This window comes from Empidonax traillii, unplaced genomic scaffold (genome assembly GCF_003031625.1).
Source record: "Empidonax traillii isolate 1590-97213 ecotype Southwest subspecies unplaced genomic scaffold, ASM303162v1 scaffold126:size1624879, whole genome shotgun sequence".
NCBI classification, from domain to species: domain Eukaryota; kingdom Metazoa; phylum Chordata; class Aves; order Passeriformes; family Tyrannidae; genus Empidonax; species Empidonax traillii.
The window spans coordinates 661,097-679,397 of NW_020955319.1; the positions used below are offsets into that span (position 1 = coordinate 661,097).

Genomic DNA, 18,301 nt, shown 5'->3' on the forward strand with positions numbered 1-18,301 from the left:
TGACATTCACTGAGCACCAGAGGGACAGGAGCCAAAGCTGATCCCCACTGGTGAAGTCATGGAAGCGTCCCAAATAATTTTCCATCAATCTGTTGATCTCCTTTCAGTATCTGCTGGTGAGAACCTCCTCTTGCCTCTGCATCAAGAGGCAGTCACTGAAGGAACAGGCACCACCAAAGCCCAAAGGTGGCCTGTCCCCATGGCAGGAGTCAACACCTCACCCTTGCTGCCAGGCTGGTCCAGGCAGCTCACTGTGGCAGTTCTCCTAATAGCACTACAACCTTCCTAGAGATGCTGCAACACTTACGCGAGGCCACTCCCAGAGTAACATTAACCAAACCGGGGACTACAGCAACAAAAGGGATCGAAGATGTGGATTTCTCCCCATGAACCCGTTAGCAGCCACACTAGAGCCAATGCAGTGACGAATGGTGCTGGCAAAGCAGCGGCAGTCCTGGGGGAAGGATTTTTCCCATGTAAGTTCTTCAAACAAATTTGTAAAGAAGGATCTGCAGGGCAGGAGCCCCTGGTCAGCAGCAATCCAGTGTGATATTGGCAGCACTGCTGCCTGTCATAGAAATCTCAGGCCTGTCACTCACAGATCCTCTTATTTCAATTAGAAGGATCAAAATTCAACAGGGAATTCCCAAACCTGTCCACGTGACTACACTGACCCAGCCAAATACCTAAGCTACTACTGAAAGCAGGCATGTGTGCTCCACACTGGCCAAAAACAGCCCTTCATTTTGCCTTTATTTAAGGTTCAAAAAACTTTAGCTTAAGATTTCGGTTAGCAGAGCACAGTTCTATCCCCAGGGCTTGGGCAGCCCTGGTTCCTAGAGCCAGATTACACATGATGTGGTGGGAGAAGCCTCTGGCTGTGCCTCTGCCGTCATCTGTGCCCCACCAGTGAGGAGCAGGGCAAGGCAGGCATCTGCAGGCAAACCAGGAATAGCATCTATTAATAGCAATATTAGAGTGCCCATCTTGCCCTTCTGCTTTAGGGAGAAGGTTTGCTAAAACCTGACATTCAACAGCTTCTCCCCTCGACTCTGCTGCTGCATACGTGCAGTGTGTACACACGTGTCTGTGTGCCAGATGTGCACACCTGTATGCACACACATGCTTTAGACCTGCATGTGTGTATTTCTGCTCCGTGCAGTGTGGACAGCGGCCCCCAGGCACACAGGCATCCTCCTGGCAAACACATATTTGGCTACACATAATATTAACACATCAGCATCTCCGGTGACTGACTCCCAGAAGGAACTCTACATAATATAGCGACAGAAACATCAATATTTGCTGACTCAAGGGCTCCACCAGGAGGAAAAAACAGTCCAGATCTGGAGCCCTAGGAAAGGCTTGGAAGGAAGGTGCTCCTCCAGCAGGCTGGGGGGGTGACTGGCAGGGAGGCCACACTTGCTCCTTCAAAGCTTTTATCATTCAAAGACAAGGACAAGAAACGTGGTAGAGGTGGGTTAGCACAGTGTCAGCCAGCCAGGGGCTGGCCACAGATCCAGGGGTGCTGCCACGCACACAGCATCCTCATGTACTGCAAAAATCTTTACCGGTCCAGCAACACTAAGAAAGAGGTTGCTAATTGCCCTGCCTTCACCCTCTTTCTTTCCTTTCCCAGCACTCCGCTGTGGTTTCGCAGCCACAGCGCAGGGCCACGAGCACGCTGTCTGCTTGTGGCTACTGAGAATCAAGTCATGGGTTTTGCTGGGAGGCACCTGTCTGCTTGAACGGGAACAGTGGGAGCTACAAGAGGTCGTTTTGGAATTTAAAAGGTGTGACTGTACCCATGAGCGCTGTGCTGCAGGAAGGTGCCTGGCCAGCCCCAGCTCAGGGGGCTGAACCCCGCAATGCTGTGCCTGGGCAGTAAGCGTGCCTGCCCTGAGGGCATGATGCCCTTGATATATCAGGTGCCACCCACTGAAAATATATTTTAGGAAACTTCCTTCATTGAATCTTAGGGACTCCTAAGACATTTCTCCTTGAAACAGAAGACTCCAGAAAAAAAACCCCCAACCCAAAACATTTGTTTGCTCTCTGGACTGCAAACCCCATTCCCAGAAACAAGAAACAGCAAGTCAAGAGCTCCCAAAATGCAAGACAATGTGTGGAGCACTCATAACTTTCTCCCACAACCCAAAAGCTGTGAATACCGACTTACTCTGTCACAGCCCAATTTTATCACTTTGGATTTCACAAAGCAGCATGAAACTTGTAAAACAAAGGCTCAAATCTCTCCACACTCACATTTTATTGAAACTAAACACATATTTTACACACAATTTGAGTGGGAGCTGTTGTACCAGACTTTGGTATATCTCATATACATTTACAGAACCTGAGCACATTGCAGTTTTGTATTTGAATACTCTCTATACTCTCATCTTAATTCACAACACTCAAACTAAATGCTTTTTAGTACTTTCAGTGACATAATAGGTTCCATTACTCAACAACAGACCCATTTACAATATTTTCTCTTTCTCCCTTATCCACACAGTATTTCCAAAAGGTGCTTGATTTTCCTCTCTGAGTCCACAGTTTTCTTGCAGCTGCAGGATGTTAGTGAGGGACACTGGTTCCATCTTTTCTCTGTATTCTCCAGGTTCCACTCTGCTCTCCTCCACGTAGCTTATGTCAAATGATGCAGGCTCTTCTCTAGGAAAAAAAAAAACTGTTCCATTTCCATGCTCAGGATGTCCTCCTGATCTTTTACAGACACTAAACAGAGTCCGTTTTGCTGCTTATTTTTACAGCAGGGACAATTGTCCACTAAGAACTATGCTAAGGCAGTGAACCTGTTTATGAAACTCGAGTCCCAGGGCTATGGCTGATGCGGGCTGGCAGGGAAACAACACTTAGATCACCCCATCACCAGTAGCCCTGGGCTCTCAGCTCACCTCATGCCAGGCCTATCGAAAGCAGCACAAGATATTTGCAACGATAAGACTTATAAAAGCTCTCTCACAAAATGATGAACATTATGAAAAATACTTGGGTTTAATAAAGCAGAATCCTTTGTCTAACTTGTGTACACACTCAGTTCACCTGTGAAAAAAAATTAGCATGTCTATTTGCAGATAAACCACTTACAACTGAATAGTATTCCTTCCACCCCAAGTATCACTGCGGCATGTGAGCCATTCTTCAGCTGCTCCATTCTCTGCATGTGATGTCAAAAAATTACAAACAGCTTTCAGGCACACACTGGAACACACCAAAAAACAAACAACAATTCTCTGTAAAATACTGCTAATCCACACTACTTCAAGGTTTGTTTTTGTAAGGTTTAATACCTTCTTCTTCTGTGACAACGGTTCCAATGGTTCACATTAAACCCACAGCTTGGTTTACACCTTCATACATTATTGGTGCTTCCTTAAAGTCCAAGTAGTATGCTTGTAGCACCTCAAGGGAAAACCTCCTGGAAGGATGTCTTCTCACCCCATGAATGCACAAAGTGAAATGGAGAAGGGGAGAATATCAAATCCCCCAGCATGTCAGAGGGAAGATGGAGAACACCCAGAGGTGGCTGTTCCAGTGTCAGATGCCGATTACAACTCAGCTCAACTACAGACTGTTTAATAAGGCACTTAATCAGTGAAGCAGGGAAAAATAGACTGCACAAGCCAAAGAAATATAGGATGTGGTTTTTCTCCACTGTTAACAGGTATGCCTTTTCAAGGACCATTCAAAGTCCACTGACTTGCTCAGTAACAGCTGTAAGACAAAATTTGCATGTATTTGAATTAAACACCTACCAAAAGCCATCACCTTTTCAACTGGAGTAAAACCTTTTTCAGACAAAACCCAGGTTAGAGGGGAGATCAAATTTTACTCCTGGGTTTATAGTTCAGACCTTAATAATGTCTTCCGCCATTCAATTATTACTTTATCTGCAGCAGGATGAAAGGGAAGAGCTTTTACTCAAGACCAAATCTATAAACATGAAAATAATTTATTGCAACATTTATACAGTGATACCTCATCTGGTTTTCAGATTAAAATACCGTAACATGAGGTAAATATGCAGTTTGCTTTCTTAAAACACTACCAAAGTCTTAAAAAAGTAGTAGTATCCAGGTAACTTTTAAAGACAGCAGTGACAGCAGATGAGTCAGGGGAATCTTAAAAAGGCCATCTTTTTACAAAGCCATATAAATTTTTTTAAAGGATCCCCCCATTTATTTTTTTCTCAAATGACACAGAGAGAAATATATTTACTTCTCTGACAAACAACATGACAACCCAGAAAAAAAAAATCCCAGTAGATTCTGACTCGAGGAAATGAAATTAAGTCAACTTCACAGTAGAAAGGGAGATGAGGAGCCAGAAACAGTCACCATTCATTTGTCAATTTGTCAAAAATCTGCATCCAGAGTGAAGACATTGTCCATTGTTTCTGCCATAACAGCAAAACGTTGATATTCCGAAACCCGCTTCTCAAAGAAATTTGTTTTTCCTTCCAGAGAAATATTCTCCATGAAATCAAAAGGATTCTCTGCATGAAAGACCTGGGGAAGGAAAAAGCTATTACAGTGCTGATTCTGATAAGGAAATAATGCTTTAAAAAAAATGAAAAAACAACAAACAAACCAGTAAAACTCCTTCAAACTAGACCGTCCCTGCTGCAATATGCTGTAGGATCTACTGACGCCCATCTAAGCAAATTCAGTACTGCCACTCCCAGGGGTTTGGTCTGTGGTGAAGTTCACCTGGACAAGTTGCTTGTTATTCTTTGAGGACTGCAGCACTCGAGAACAGCTTACACTTTCCATTACAAACCTGCCAAGCAGCTGAAGAGAAACAATGGCCTAAATTGTTCTTATTCTTTTAAACAGTGGAGCAGATATATTAATACCGTGGTTTCAGCTGTCACCCACAGAAAGTCCATGTGCTAAATACGACCTGCTCCCAGGCATGATAAGAGAGTGCTTTGTGGTGAGAGCTTTCCTGGGCTGCACTGGCAGGCCAGCATTTCGGGCAATTGCATCTCTTACCTTTGAGAACCCGAGCTCCATTAGTAACCGGTCTGCAACAAATTCAATATATTTCTTCATCAAGGTGCAATTCATTCCAATCAGACCTACAGGTAACGCCTCTGTCAGAAACTCCTAGAAGTTAAAATACAGATGACATTTAGATAAATGAAGTTTAAGAAGAAAAAGGAGAGAAGACACCTGTGCTTCAGAAGTTTATGATGTTCCAGGCTCTCCAGGCAGTTGTCTGAATAAATAATTTGCATCACTAAATTCAACAAGTGTCTTCTGTTTTTAGCAGTTGTTTGTATCTTCCTTTATTTTTAGCATGTTGTTCTGGAAAAGGCACAAGGATTTTTATTACTGCACCTCTCATCTGCCTTTCCCCACTCTCCCAGCTTAAGCTTCAGTATAAGCTTAAGCTCCAACTTCAGTAACACCTACAGACCATACTAGTGGGAGCAGGAATAGATCCAAAAATCACCAGTTTTCCTTGGTTTCCAGACATTATAGAATGAGAGATCAGAGCAGATAGTGAGCTGAACATAGTCATGTATGAGAAAGATCAAACTAAAATCCTGCCAAACACTCAGCAGTACAGAAACTTGTACCTGCGGATGGGTAGCACTTCATGAGAAAGAACCTGGCATCAGCCTCAGAATGAGTTAGAACCCAGCACGGTACACATGGACAGAACAGACCCTGCCCTTTCCTGAGGACAAGCAGAGATGTGTATGCAGGAGGAGAAACAAAGATCCTGAAAGGCCTGAGATAAGCAAACTCTTCTCTAAGAGACAGTTGCAGTTGGACTACATAACTGTTTGTAGGTCCCTTCTGGACCTATTCTCGAACTGTTCTATTCAATATCAAATAGGACAGCCTTTCTTCCCTAATGTCTTTAGGGAAGAAACCAGCTGCCAGCTTCAGCTTCTTCCAGTTGCTTGACAAGTGAATGACAGAATCACAGAATCAATTTGGTTGGAAAAGACCTCTGAGACCATCAAGTTCAACCTATGACCGAACACCACCATGTCAACCAGACCATGGCACTGAGTGCCCTGTCCAGTCATTCCTTAAACACCTCTGGGACAGTGACTCCACCATCTCCCTGAGCAGACCCTTCCAATGTCTTCTCACCCCTTCTGCAACAAAATTCTTCTTTGTGTCCAACCTAAGCCTCCCCTGGTACAGCTTAAGACCATGTCCTCTTGTCCTGTTGCCGGTTACTTGGGAGATGAGACCGATGCCCACCTGGCTACAACCTCCTTTCAGGCAGTTGTAGAGAGTGATGAGGTCTCCCCTGAGCCTTCTCTTCTACAGGCTAAACAAGACCAGCTCCCTCAGCTGCTCCTCATAGGACTTCTGCTCCAGACCTTTCACCAGCTCTGTTGCCCTTCTCTGGGCCCACTCCAGCACCTCAGTGTCCTCCTTGAAGTGAGGGGCCCAGAACCGGACACAGGACTTGAGGTGTTGCCTCACCAGTACCAAGTACAGGAGGACAATCACTGGTCCTCCTGGCCACAGTACTCCTGATACAAGGCAGGATGCCACTGGCACTCTTGGCCACCTGGGCACACTGCTGGCTCATGTTCAGAAAGTCTCATGCAGAAAGTCTCTGACTCTTAGTGTTACCATTAAAGAAGATGGAAAGCACAGTATGATGCATCAGAGATTCAGGCCTAAGCTGAGTTTTAAATATGGAATCCCAAAGTTGGAAGAGTACTTTATTTATTTTCACATATCGGATTGGTGCTGCACTGCCCCCAACGCTGTCACAGCCAGACTTACCTGCTCAATTTCAACAGCATTAACAATGATCTCACGGACTCGCTCTTCTGACGGTCTGTTCACTAAATAATGGAACATTAGACAAGCAAAATCACAGTGTAGACCCTGAAATAAGAGAACAATGAAAAAAAAAAGTCAGTTTACCCTCCTTCTCATAGTTTGCTCTTACCTCGAAGCAGCCTCATTCGGGTTGAAGCTTCCTAGCCTCCTGCTTCTTTGACAGTCTTATTATTACCACATGTAGTGCACATTTTCAGTTTACAATCCAGTAACATCTGAAATTCAACACATGCCACCTATGCCAAAATAATGCTCAGCATATGTGTTTCTCAAGTAAAATTTTTTGATGGCTGCTCTATTGTGAGGGATCCTACTCAGAGCCCTGCTGGGTCTTTGCCTCCCATAAGAGATGATTTTGCAGAAAGACTCCTACATCAAGACATGCACAACTACCTGCAAGTTAAAATAGACTCTTTACCTACTCTTTACTTCAAGATATTTGGTTTAAGTTCTTTCAGTAGCTTTTCTTCCCTTGATTCTCCTAACAGTATTTTAAGAAAGGAAAATTCAGATTTTCCTTTTCACCAAATTCAGATTTTCCTTTTCACCAAATCCAAGACTAACAAATCATCTCTGCCCCAACCAATCCCACCTTCATATTTCACCCAGTTACTCTCCACAGAGCCAGAAAAGCCTCCAGCCAAAATAAGACAACACCAGGAGATGAGCAATCCCTCACAATACCAGACAAGCTACTCCAAGAGGTGCCTCAGCTTCTATTTGACTTGCCTGGCTACAGCTTGAGCCTCTGTCTTCAGCCATAGCCACCACTGCCAGGCTAAAGGAGCACTGTGCTACTGTGTTTCCTCTCAACAGCAAGGTGGTCATTACAGCCAATAAGCACCATGAGAGCAAATCCAGAGTGAAAACCAGTCAGAAGGATTTGGCAGACTATGGGCTACAAGACAATCAAGTACTACCATTAACAAGGGTCAAAACAAAACCAAGAAGTGAAAACTCTTCTGGAAAGGCTATAAAACTCTTGTGATTCAGGTCATGAAACAGCCCTGAAATACCATAATTTGGGAAATATTCTGCCTCTAGGGACAGCCTTAGCTGCCTGCTGCTGTCATGTCCAGGGCAACATCACTAGCAGGATGCAGGACATGCCTGGCTTCTCCCATGAACCGGTGTACTCTGCTGACTGGTAATCCCACTAGCTTTGCACTTTTCAGAATCAGAGATGCACCAGCTCAAGAACAGACTGGGAACTAAGCCTGCAGCTCAAAAGACATATTGAACGTTAATCATTTATCTGTTCAGGTGCATAAAAAAACAGTTTGTGCAGCTTCCCACTGTGGATTCTTTTTACTGCCATTGGTTTTGTAACAGCATTTCCTGGTTTTCGATGCAGGTGCTGTGTGCACCAAGCCTTGCCCTTCATAACAGCACTGCAGTTGGAATTATGCCAACAGAGCTCAAGAAAAATTCAGTCTTTTGGTGCTCAACTCTGCAGAGAAGTACAGTTACACTCGTTCACCTGCAAGATATCCTTCTAACAAACAAGTCCTTCCTCACTCAAACGGATCAATTCTTAATGACTCAAAGAAGGTTAAGACTGGAGAACTGTTTGGTTTTACTTAGTGATCGCATCACTTTCTCCAAGTGTCTTTTAAAGGCATATTGTAAGATGTCTCCTTTCAAATCAGTTTATCTAAGCCATGAAAATTACTTCCATTATGATAAAGCTCTTTACTCTTTTAGGTCAACTCTTGTAAGTTACAACCACTAGCATGCTTACACTGCGTACAAAACCAGTCTTTCCACTTTTTCAGTGCTGACAGCAATGTAAATAGTGTGGTGCACAAGCCCCAAGCATAAGCAACAGCTGCCAATGGCAGGAAGCAGAGAAAGGAAGGGGCACTTGTCAGCACAGGGCCTGCCATGTTCGGTGTGCTCACACGCAGCCCCTCAGACCCGTCACATCTTAAGCTAAGAAGCACTATCCTCTAAGGAAGATCTGTAGTTGCTCCTTCCCAGGAGATTCTATTGCTGTGCAGCAACACAAGGACATGGAGAGGGTCGGTATCTGCTGCTTCTGCAGCGACCTGCCACAGCTGGCCCAGTGACAGAGGCAGGTGCTTGTCTGCAAGCACTGGGACCCACTACTAGGTGGGGAGTGGTACAAGGAGACCACTTGAACCTGCCTGAAGGCTCAGAGTCACATAGTAGCCAGGTTCTTGCTTCAGCCAGCACCCACTGCAGTTGGGGACAACGCAATTCCACTCTTTGAGCAGCCAGGCCTTTGCCTCCCTTCACAGTAGAGGAGAACAAACAACCCCTTCAATCTAAAAAGTTCACATTTTTGATAATACTATATGCATTAGTGTGCTATATTTGGCTGTGACAGAGTTGGTTTTTATTCACAGTAGCTGATATATATCTCTATGATGATATAGAGATGCTTTTGTTATTTCTGAGCAGTGCTTACAGAGCCAAGGCCTTTTCTGCTTTTTGTACTGCCATACTACTGAGGAAGTTGGGGGTGCATGGGAGGTTGGAAGGAAACACAGCTGGGACAGGTGACCCAAACTAACAAAGGGATATTCCATACCATGTGACATCATACTCAGTATATGAAGTGTGTGGAAAAAGAAAGAAAGGGGGGCAGGGGGACATTTGGAGTGACAACGTTAGTTCTCCAACGTGTAACCACCTCCTGGAGATGGCTAAACACCTGCTTGCCTGTGGGAAAAAGGAAATTAATTCCTTGGTTTGCTTTCCTTGTGTGCACTAACTACCTGAAAGGAGGTTGTAGCTGGGTGGGGGTCGGCCTCTTCTCACAGGTAACAAGCAACAGGACAAGGGGAAATGGCCCCAAGTTGCCTCAGACAGGGTGTTAGTTCAGATATTTTGAAAAACTTCTTCATGGAAATTGCTGTCAGGAATTGGAACAGGCTGTCCAGGGAAGTGGTTGAGTCACCATCCTGGGAAGTATTTAAAAGACATGTAGATGTGGCACTTAGGGACATGGTTTAGAGGTGAACTTGGCAGTGTTAACAGTTGGACTCAGCAATCTTAGAGGTTTTTTCCAACCTAAATGATTCTATGATTCTATAATTATAGCTAGAAGTCTACTTCTTTCCCCTTTCTCTGTCAACACCATGCATTCTTCATGAATATAATCCTGCCCTTCCCCTGGAAACTCATTTTTCCTAAACAGTACATAGGACGTGCCACATTACCTCATCTCTGCTAATAAGTTCATTGGAGAAAGTCAGTCCAGGCATTAGGCCCCTCTTCTTCAGCCAAAATATAGCAGCAAAGGAACCCGAAAAGAAAATGCCTTCCACTGCAGCAAAGGCAACCACTCTCTCACCTGTTTAACACAACACGTTTTTTGTTAGACACAAATTACTGTATTGCTCATCCGCAGGATGCACCATCAGACAGACTAATGCTGGGGAGGAACAATGCCCTTTGCAGCACCAGGTGCTGTTTTTGACCACATCCTTCAGCAGATCCCGAGGTATTACAGGGTCTACAAACCCAAGAGCACTCAACCACAGGCAACCCCAGCAGAACTAAAGAACCAGGGCACCCACTGAAACTGCCATGGGTCAGAAGTAAAAGAACATAATTGTGGCCATGACATTAGTACTCCATTATCTCTTTCTCCTAAAAGGCAGAAAAATAGCTGTGTAACTGACAGACAAAACTGAGAGAAGATCCAATCTCCTATAAATTAAACAAAAAACCTTACACCTTCTGCTTGTTGAGAATCTACATAAAACCATATCCTTACAAGAGTGGAAGACTATAGAACATAATTCATCAAGACACAAATAACTATTTATGTTATCTCACCTTTCTTCCAAGGAAAGCACAGCATTACTGCTCCCAGTTCTCCCTGTTCTCTACAGGCGTGTGTTTCTCCAGACTACAAGACCATCTGATTGCTTAGTAAAGGCACACCATTCCATGTACACTACCTTAAACAACTGCACAAGATCCTTGGGTATATTCTAACATGAAGGGATTTCGCACTAAGTGCTGCTGCCTTTTCCCAGTGAGAACTGCATAGAATTTTGTTTTAAAAATAAAATAACGGCAAAATAGCCAGACGTCCCACTTCCTCTATGAGATACATATGCCAATTACCGGCTCACCTGAAGAAAGTTAGGAAAAAAGCATGGAAAGCAACACAAACTTAAAAGTATCACAGAAGTTATTAAGAAAATAATTTTTCTGGCAACACTAAAAATTTCCTAGTTTACATCTACAGAGGAGTGGAGAAAGGCTGCTCGTACAATATCGTTGTACTGGTGAGGGAGTGGGACACTTTGGGACACAACAGTGTACAGCAACAAAAAAGAACCCCACTCAAACAACAGTGTGAACAGCAGATGCTGCAAAAGAATGATATTCAGATTTGTTTTGCTTGTCAGGCTGAATCTCTCCATCTACCATACTTTCTTGAAATATACAGGATGTTTGGTTTAAAAAATTCACCAGAGTCCATCCACTATGCATTTCAGCTACAGCACAACCTTGAGAGTCAACCTTGTAAGCTGAATGCAGAACACTGGAAAGGATGCCCTGCATCAGGCTGATGAAAGCTGAATCGGTATCACAGCTCTGAAATGAGATAAAAAACTAGAAACCCGGTTCCAGTAACAAACCAGAAACACCAGAGACAGATAGTTCTTCAATCTTTTTGTCCAGGCTCAGTCATGCCTCAGTTACAAAAAAAACCCATGGATTTGTCTATGTGAACTGAACACAGAACATGCCTGGAATTCAGCTGCCCAGTTCTAAACACTGGAGTACAAAATAGGAGCCAACTGCAAGAAATAATCAAAACTAAAAAATAAGGTCTACAAGGAAAAACTGAAGAAACCAGGGTTGTTTGGTATAAAGACAAAAAAAAAAAGACAGAGAAATCCATAAGCATTTTTCATAACAAGATTTCAGGGGATACTGCCAGTACTATAATTTATTAGCTGAAGATAAAAACATACATGCTCACCAGAAGTTCCTTCTAGTTCCTTAGTTGAACCAGATACCCAGAAACCGCTAAATCTGTAGAGAATTTAATTTCATGTTCCAAAGGTGCAGCTTACAAAGGATTAGTTTGCAATAGGCAATGGAAAAAAGTTTTTAAGAAGCTACACACCAAAAGTGGATTCTCGGTCTTCAATCCACTTCAGAGCCCAGTCTGCTTTCTTCTTGATACAGGGCATTGTTTCAATAGCATTAAATAAGAAATCCCTATAGAAGAAAACAGAGACAAAACATCAAAATAGTGACTTACATAAATCTCCCCTGGTTGTCCCTTCTGGCACAACCAGACAGAGGATCCCACTATGCGAGGCTCTGAACTAACTCAAGTTAAGAGACTACTCCCACCCCAAAGGACTGATGATCTGTCCCGGGTTTGGCTGGGATAGGGTTCATTTTCTTCCTAGTTGCTGGTACAGTGCTCTGTTTTGGATTTAGGATGAGAATAATGTTGATAACACATTGATGTTTTAGTTGTTTCTGAGCAGTGTTTACACTAAGTCAAGGACTTTACAGCTTCCAACACCACCCGACCAGCAAGAAAGCTGGGGGGGCACAACAAGCTGGGCAGGGACACAGCCAGGATAGCTGACCCCGACGGGCCAGAGCGATATTCCACACCATATGATGTCATGCTCAGAACATGAACTTAGGTAAAAGCTGGCTGGAAGCTGCTGTTTGGGTATTAGTCAGCAGGTGATGAACAATTGCATTGTGCATCACTTGTTTTGTACATTATTATTATTTTACTTTTCTGTCCTATCGAACTGCCCTATCTCAAAGCATGAATTTTTCCCCAACCTCTCCCCATCCCACTGGGTGAGGGCAGGCAGTGTGGTTATTAGCTGTATAGTGTTTAGCTGCCTGACAGGTTAAATCATGACATGATCTCTGACAGCAAGGGCAGAGAGGCAGATACGCAGAAAGCAAAAACCCAAGGGCTCCGAGGAGGCAAGATGCAGAGATGGGAACTCAAACCCATCCCAGGAGTGCTCACCCATCGTACCACACTCCTCTCAGACTTGAAGCCAGTCACTTCAAGCCTATCCACTGAGCAAAACCTCATCTTGCCCAACTCCACAAAAGCAACTGGACAATTCCCACACACAGAGACTCTGTTCCCATGATGAAAGGAAACTTTACAGTCCTCCCACTGTTATCACACAGGATGCCACTATGGGAAACCAAGTGTCTGGTGATGGCTGACCATCACCATGGTGGAGTCTCTGAGGGAAAGGGATACTTTTCAAATGTATTACTGTTTGGACTAGGGAGTTTTTCAGACAACGAAGGTGATTGAGCTCTCCAAAGAACCCAGCCCTTCAAAAATAAGCAGTTCAATTTGTACAAAAAAGCACCACCAACAAAAATGTCACAAGGATGCAATACAGTGATCACTGTATATTAGAAACACCAGTTGGATCATGAGCACTCCATTTCCTCAGGCTGATACTTTGCTGATACTCGCAAGAACCACGGGAGCACAATAACCATGAGGAGTTCGTCTAACCTTTAACAACATTTCACAGACTCCACAATTCCTGCAAAGATTTATACAAATATTAACTAACCTTGTGACACTCCCACAGAAATCTGTTGGTCCTCTATATTTTGGGGGTCAGGCATGGAGGCCTTGAGAACTTTAAGGAACCTTCCCCAGCTCCCCAGTGAGTCAGTATGAAAGAAGAGACAGATGCTGCTGCCCAACAACGGTGCCACTGGCCTCAGTGACAGTTTTCCACGGGTCTGTAACACATTCAGAGGTTTACCTTTTCTTGGGATCTTTGATGTAGGTGTCTATGAGCAAGCTGTACATCTCTGAGTGAACATTCTCAATGAGAATCTGAAAGCCATAGAAACAACGAGCTTCTGGGATCTGCACCTCCTGACTGAAACGTGCCACCTACCAAAACCAGAAACATGACAATGAGTACAGTAAAACAGTCCTGTGTGACACTACTCTGAGCTTAAGAGTATCTCTGCCACAAAGACAGGATGAGAGTAGGTCAGTCCTAGTTTGTTCAGAAGTATATCAATAGAACAGGTGTAGTGCAGAGGAAAATAAAACAAGCTAGCCAGAAGTAAATACATCTGCTACATGTATTGGATAGAAAGCTAAAGTATGAGAACACACACACACAGGAGTAGAATAGAAAAATATTGCAATACTAAACATTTCATACTGAATAAAGCCTCAGACTTTTTGTTGGTCTTTAAAAAAATAAACAGTATGACATAAGACATGTTCGTGCAACACGTGCACGTATGTTCTATACATTACAGATGTTTGAGATTTAAACTGGGCGTTTGCAGACAGATACCACAGCTAACCTGTGGTGAGACTTTCTCCAGCCCAGAACAGACCTCAGCAGAAAGATTTCCCCATCTTTCTAACAGCACCCACCTCCAACCCTAGAAGGTCCTAGGATGCCACTCAGTGAGAGCAAAATGGATTTTACCAAAATGGGCCATACAGACCATGGCATAGCCACGTCTGTATTCCCTACTTCCCATTTAACATGAGTACAGGAAGAAATGTGGGTTCTATTAATTCATTCAGATATGTGCATCAACACAGACAACCAGGGGCTGAACTTAAAAACAGTTCCCAGAGTAGTGTAATTTGGAGTCCTGATGACCCCAGTTGACCCAACTTAAATCAAACACTGTTCCCAGAAGAACAAGCTGCTTGTTCCCCTTGGCAAAGGTGATACGGAAAGGAAAAAAAACCTACACATTTAATAAAGCTATGCATTAATGTGAGAAAGCCAAAATGAAAAGTCAATTTGCCAATGAAATGAGTAAGCATTCAATCCCTCTGTGAATCTTTCTCACCAGGTTTTCATTTACAATTCCATCACTGGCTGCAAAAAATGCCAGAACATGAGAGATAAAGTATTTTTCATCTGCTTTGAGTTTGTTCCAGTGAGGAAGGTCCTTTGACAAATCAACCTAGTGAAAAGAAAAAACAAAAACATTATTGGCCTTCTGAGTTTGTCAGTCTGTAAGAAAAGAAGCAGCCCACTCAAATGACTGAGGCAGAGTTTTGGCATTTGCTCTCAAACCTTTACATGTAGAGTATTTAAATGCATGTGACTGTAAAAGACAACTGAAGTACTGCTAAAGACAACACTAGAAAACACTAAAGTACTGCTGTCTTTCTCTGCAAGAGTAATATCATGTGTTTGTTTCACAGCTTGCAGATTTGTAATATGGAATAAAAATTGGTGTCAAATAAATAAATAAATCAGATTTTGAAAAATATTACTATCTCTTTGTCATGAGTATGAATTATGAACATGCACCAATAAGCAGAGCTCACTCTGAGACATTTAAACTTTACTTGAAATAAATGCTGGTACTCCAAGCAAGCTATACCCAAGCACACCAAAAGATGGCCTGAAGGGACTTTTGCCCTTGGCAGGTGTTCAGTCTCCATCCTGTTGAAGAACAGCATGGAGCAAATGCTGTGCAACTGCTCTTGTCTACCAGACCAAACTCTAGACGTGGTAGAAAACCACAGCTTCCTTCCCATGGGCCTTCTTTGTCTGTTTGTTTGTTTGAGGGATTTCTGAGCCACAGGAGCAGTTAAGTAGGGCCAGATGGGAAAAATGCAGAGGCCTAAAAACATATATATGTATACTCGTGTGAATATAAACATGTACACTTATACATGTGTCTATAAACACATACAAACCAGTTTTACAGTTAACTTTCCTGTTCATTTGGAAATACACTCAGAGATGGTAGAACAGTGTAAGAAGGAACCAGAAATATAGTAAAAGGGAAATGCTGATGAGGCAGGAGTTAAAATGCGTTTTTTTACGCTTTAAATCAACCTTTGCCACAACAGGGCAGCAAGTGTCCCAGGCAGGCAATGGAACAGCACCTCTATGAACCACTGCTCCTCATCATCCCAGGACACTTTCTGGTCTGTTTAGAGTCTTTCACTTTACTCCTCCGCAGTTGCAGATCACCGCTCACAAACAAGCAAATTCTGCATAAGCTTGGAGTTGGAACAAGCAGCCCCCCTTGCAGATAATCTCTCCAAAGCAATGCAGTGTTCAGAAGCTGCCACTGCTGCAAGCACAGCAAACCAACTACTGCTCAGGTCCAGCCAACCAGCAGCCTCGAGGAAGAACTTACAACTGGCATTGTAACTCAGGGCAAGAACCTCACCAGAGCAATCAGGAGTCACTTAGAAGCATTTTTAGCAAGTGTCCCTGATTAACACCATCTTTCTGGAAATTAGTTGCCTAACATTAAAAACCAGCATGCACCTGAAATTGCCCAGAACATCGCACATGGGCAAGGAGTTAGCTGCAGGTTCAGACACCACAGCAAGGTAGGAGCTACCTGACCACAGATCAGAGCTATCCAGCTTAGGGTCTCTCTATAACCAGAGAAGCAACCCAGGATACAATTCCACCTCATCTTAAACCAAACACCTAAACCAGCTCTGCTGAATTGCCCTGTGGAAGCAGCTTGCTTTCCACTGTCCGTGAAGGGAGTTTTGCTTTGGTGCTGGCACCCCTTGTTCTATGCTATTAACTCCAGTCCTTACAACACAGAAGCCAGCAGCAGAGCTGGGAAAGACACCAGTGGTCTGAGTGCCTTGTGCCAACCCACTGCCCCCAGGGCTCACCTCTTCTGCTGTCCAAAATGAGGCCTGAGCCTGCTTATACATCTTCCATATGTCTGGGTACTGGATGGGGAAGATGACAAAGCGGCGGTGATTTTTTCTGAGAAGAGGCTCCTCATCAAGGTCCGAGCCATTCTCAGCAGCACTTGACAGGGAGCTCTGAAAATAAAGCACAGTTCTGGTTACTGTTACCATGACCTATTCCTCCTCTTCACCATATCCCAAAGGTGTGGTTCAAAGACCACCCGTGTCACACACTCACCTGCCCTGTCCCTGGGGTACCTGCTCCCTCACCCTCCATCTGTGCTCCTGCTCCTGGGGCAGCAGCCCTGCCTGTCCACTGGCTCTTTCCAGCACAGCTCACACCAACCACCCCTGCCCAGCTGTGCCTGTGCCAGGAAGTGCCTGACACCTGTGTGCCAAAGATAAAGCCTTTCTGCAACACAAGGAGGAAATCTGCCCTGGGAGGCAACATCAGCTGCAGTGGTACTCACACGTGCTCAGTGCTGCAGCCCACAGGCAGCACAGCTCCGCCAGGCTCATTGCCCAGGGCATCCCCCAGTCATCTGCTTTACATTGAGCCACTGGGGCCTGGATGGACTTGCTTAAAAATGCCATGAGATCACAGAAACTAATCCCAAGTGAGAGAGGACAGCCCTGTGCCACAGCAAGGCTCAGCATGGAGGTTTGTGTATACAACCTGTAGTGTGCAGAGGGCAGCCCGCACACCACTGTAGGCTGCTCTGGAGGCTCTCCCTCAAGTGCCAGTATGAAGCTCTGTGACTCTCTTTCCAATAGTTGGTAGCAGGAAAACCTCTGCCTGGAGTCACCCATCTCCCCCCTGACCCTTCTGTGTGGGCTCCCAGAGAACACCTGTCCAGAGCTCTTCCTCAGAGAGCTCCCAGCCCGGCCAAAGTGGGCACAGCTGACATTTAGGAGGCAGGCCGGGGAAAGGCAGTACAGAGAGGGCACTCTATCAGCAGGGCCTTCACCTCACATTGTATTACATATAATACAGCAGGAAAGGGGAGCTAAAAGTTTTGAATACCATTGTTTCTACCCTCTTAGGAGGTGCTAAAGTCCTTTCCCTACCCATCTGCTTGTAACAACTCACATAATAAAAAATAATCCTTTACTTCAATTTGGAAAATACCCTTAAATAATGCTATTTACATTTAAAAAAAACCCAAACAAATAAAACCCAAACACACTGTAAAACTAGCATAGGCATCACAGAGTCTCAAAGAAAATATATGAGGAAGCACATTCTGAGCTAAAATTTTACCACTTTATTATATTTTTAAGTAATACTCAACTACAGGAGACAAATTTCCCAGCATCATCTTGCCAATTCTCTGCTGAAGACCATGAGAATGCAAGACCTTTTGTATTTCCCAGGACACAGAGATGGTTTCAGTAAGCCACTGGAAGAATATGGACCTGGTGGGGATGGCACCTCATCTTAGCACACACCTTCTCAGGGCCTGCCATGCAGCCAGCATCTCCATCTGCTTCTGCACCAATCATCATCCTTAAAAATGGAAATGCTGCAAAAGTCTTGTTAGCCCAGCCACTGCTGGCTCATGGACAGCAGCTTGTCGTCCACCAGGACCCCCAGACTGTCCTCCACAGTGGTCCCAGCCTGTACTGGTGAAGGGGGTTATTCCTCCCCAGGTGCAGGACCCTGCATGTGCCTTTGTTGAATTTCAGACAGTTCCGCTCTGCCCATCTCTCCAGCCTGTTGGGGTCCTTCTGAAGGGCTTGCACAGCCCTGTGGGGTATAAGCCACTCCTCCCAGTTCTCTGATGTCAGA

The 18,301-nt window shown here is 44.3% G+C and overlaps 1 protein-coding gene across 1 annotated transcript; it reads right to left on the reverse strand.

Moving 5' to 3' along the window:
* Window positions 1–2,239: 2,239 nt before the first annotated feature.
* On the reverse strand, window positions 2,240–18,217 carry RRM2B (ribonucleotide reductase regulatory TP53 inducible subunit M2B). Its single transcript, XM_027883398.1, is given in 13 exon segments — window positions 2,240–4,532; window positions 5,019–5,132; window positions 6,786–6,890; window positions 10,031–10,164; window positions 11,962–12,056; window positions 13,616–13,749; window positions 14,682–14,798; window positions 16,492–16,647; window positions 17,808–17,883; window positions 17,963–18,044; window positions 18,047–18,110; window positions 18,112–18,171; window positions 18,173–18,217. Coding segments are annotated over 13 exon segments (1,335 nt in total). The 3' UTR covers window positions 2,240–4,379.
* Window positions 18,218–18,301: the final 84 nt, after the last annotated feature.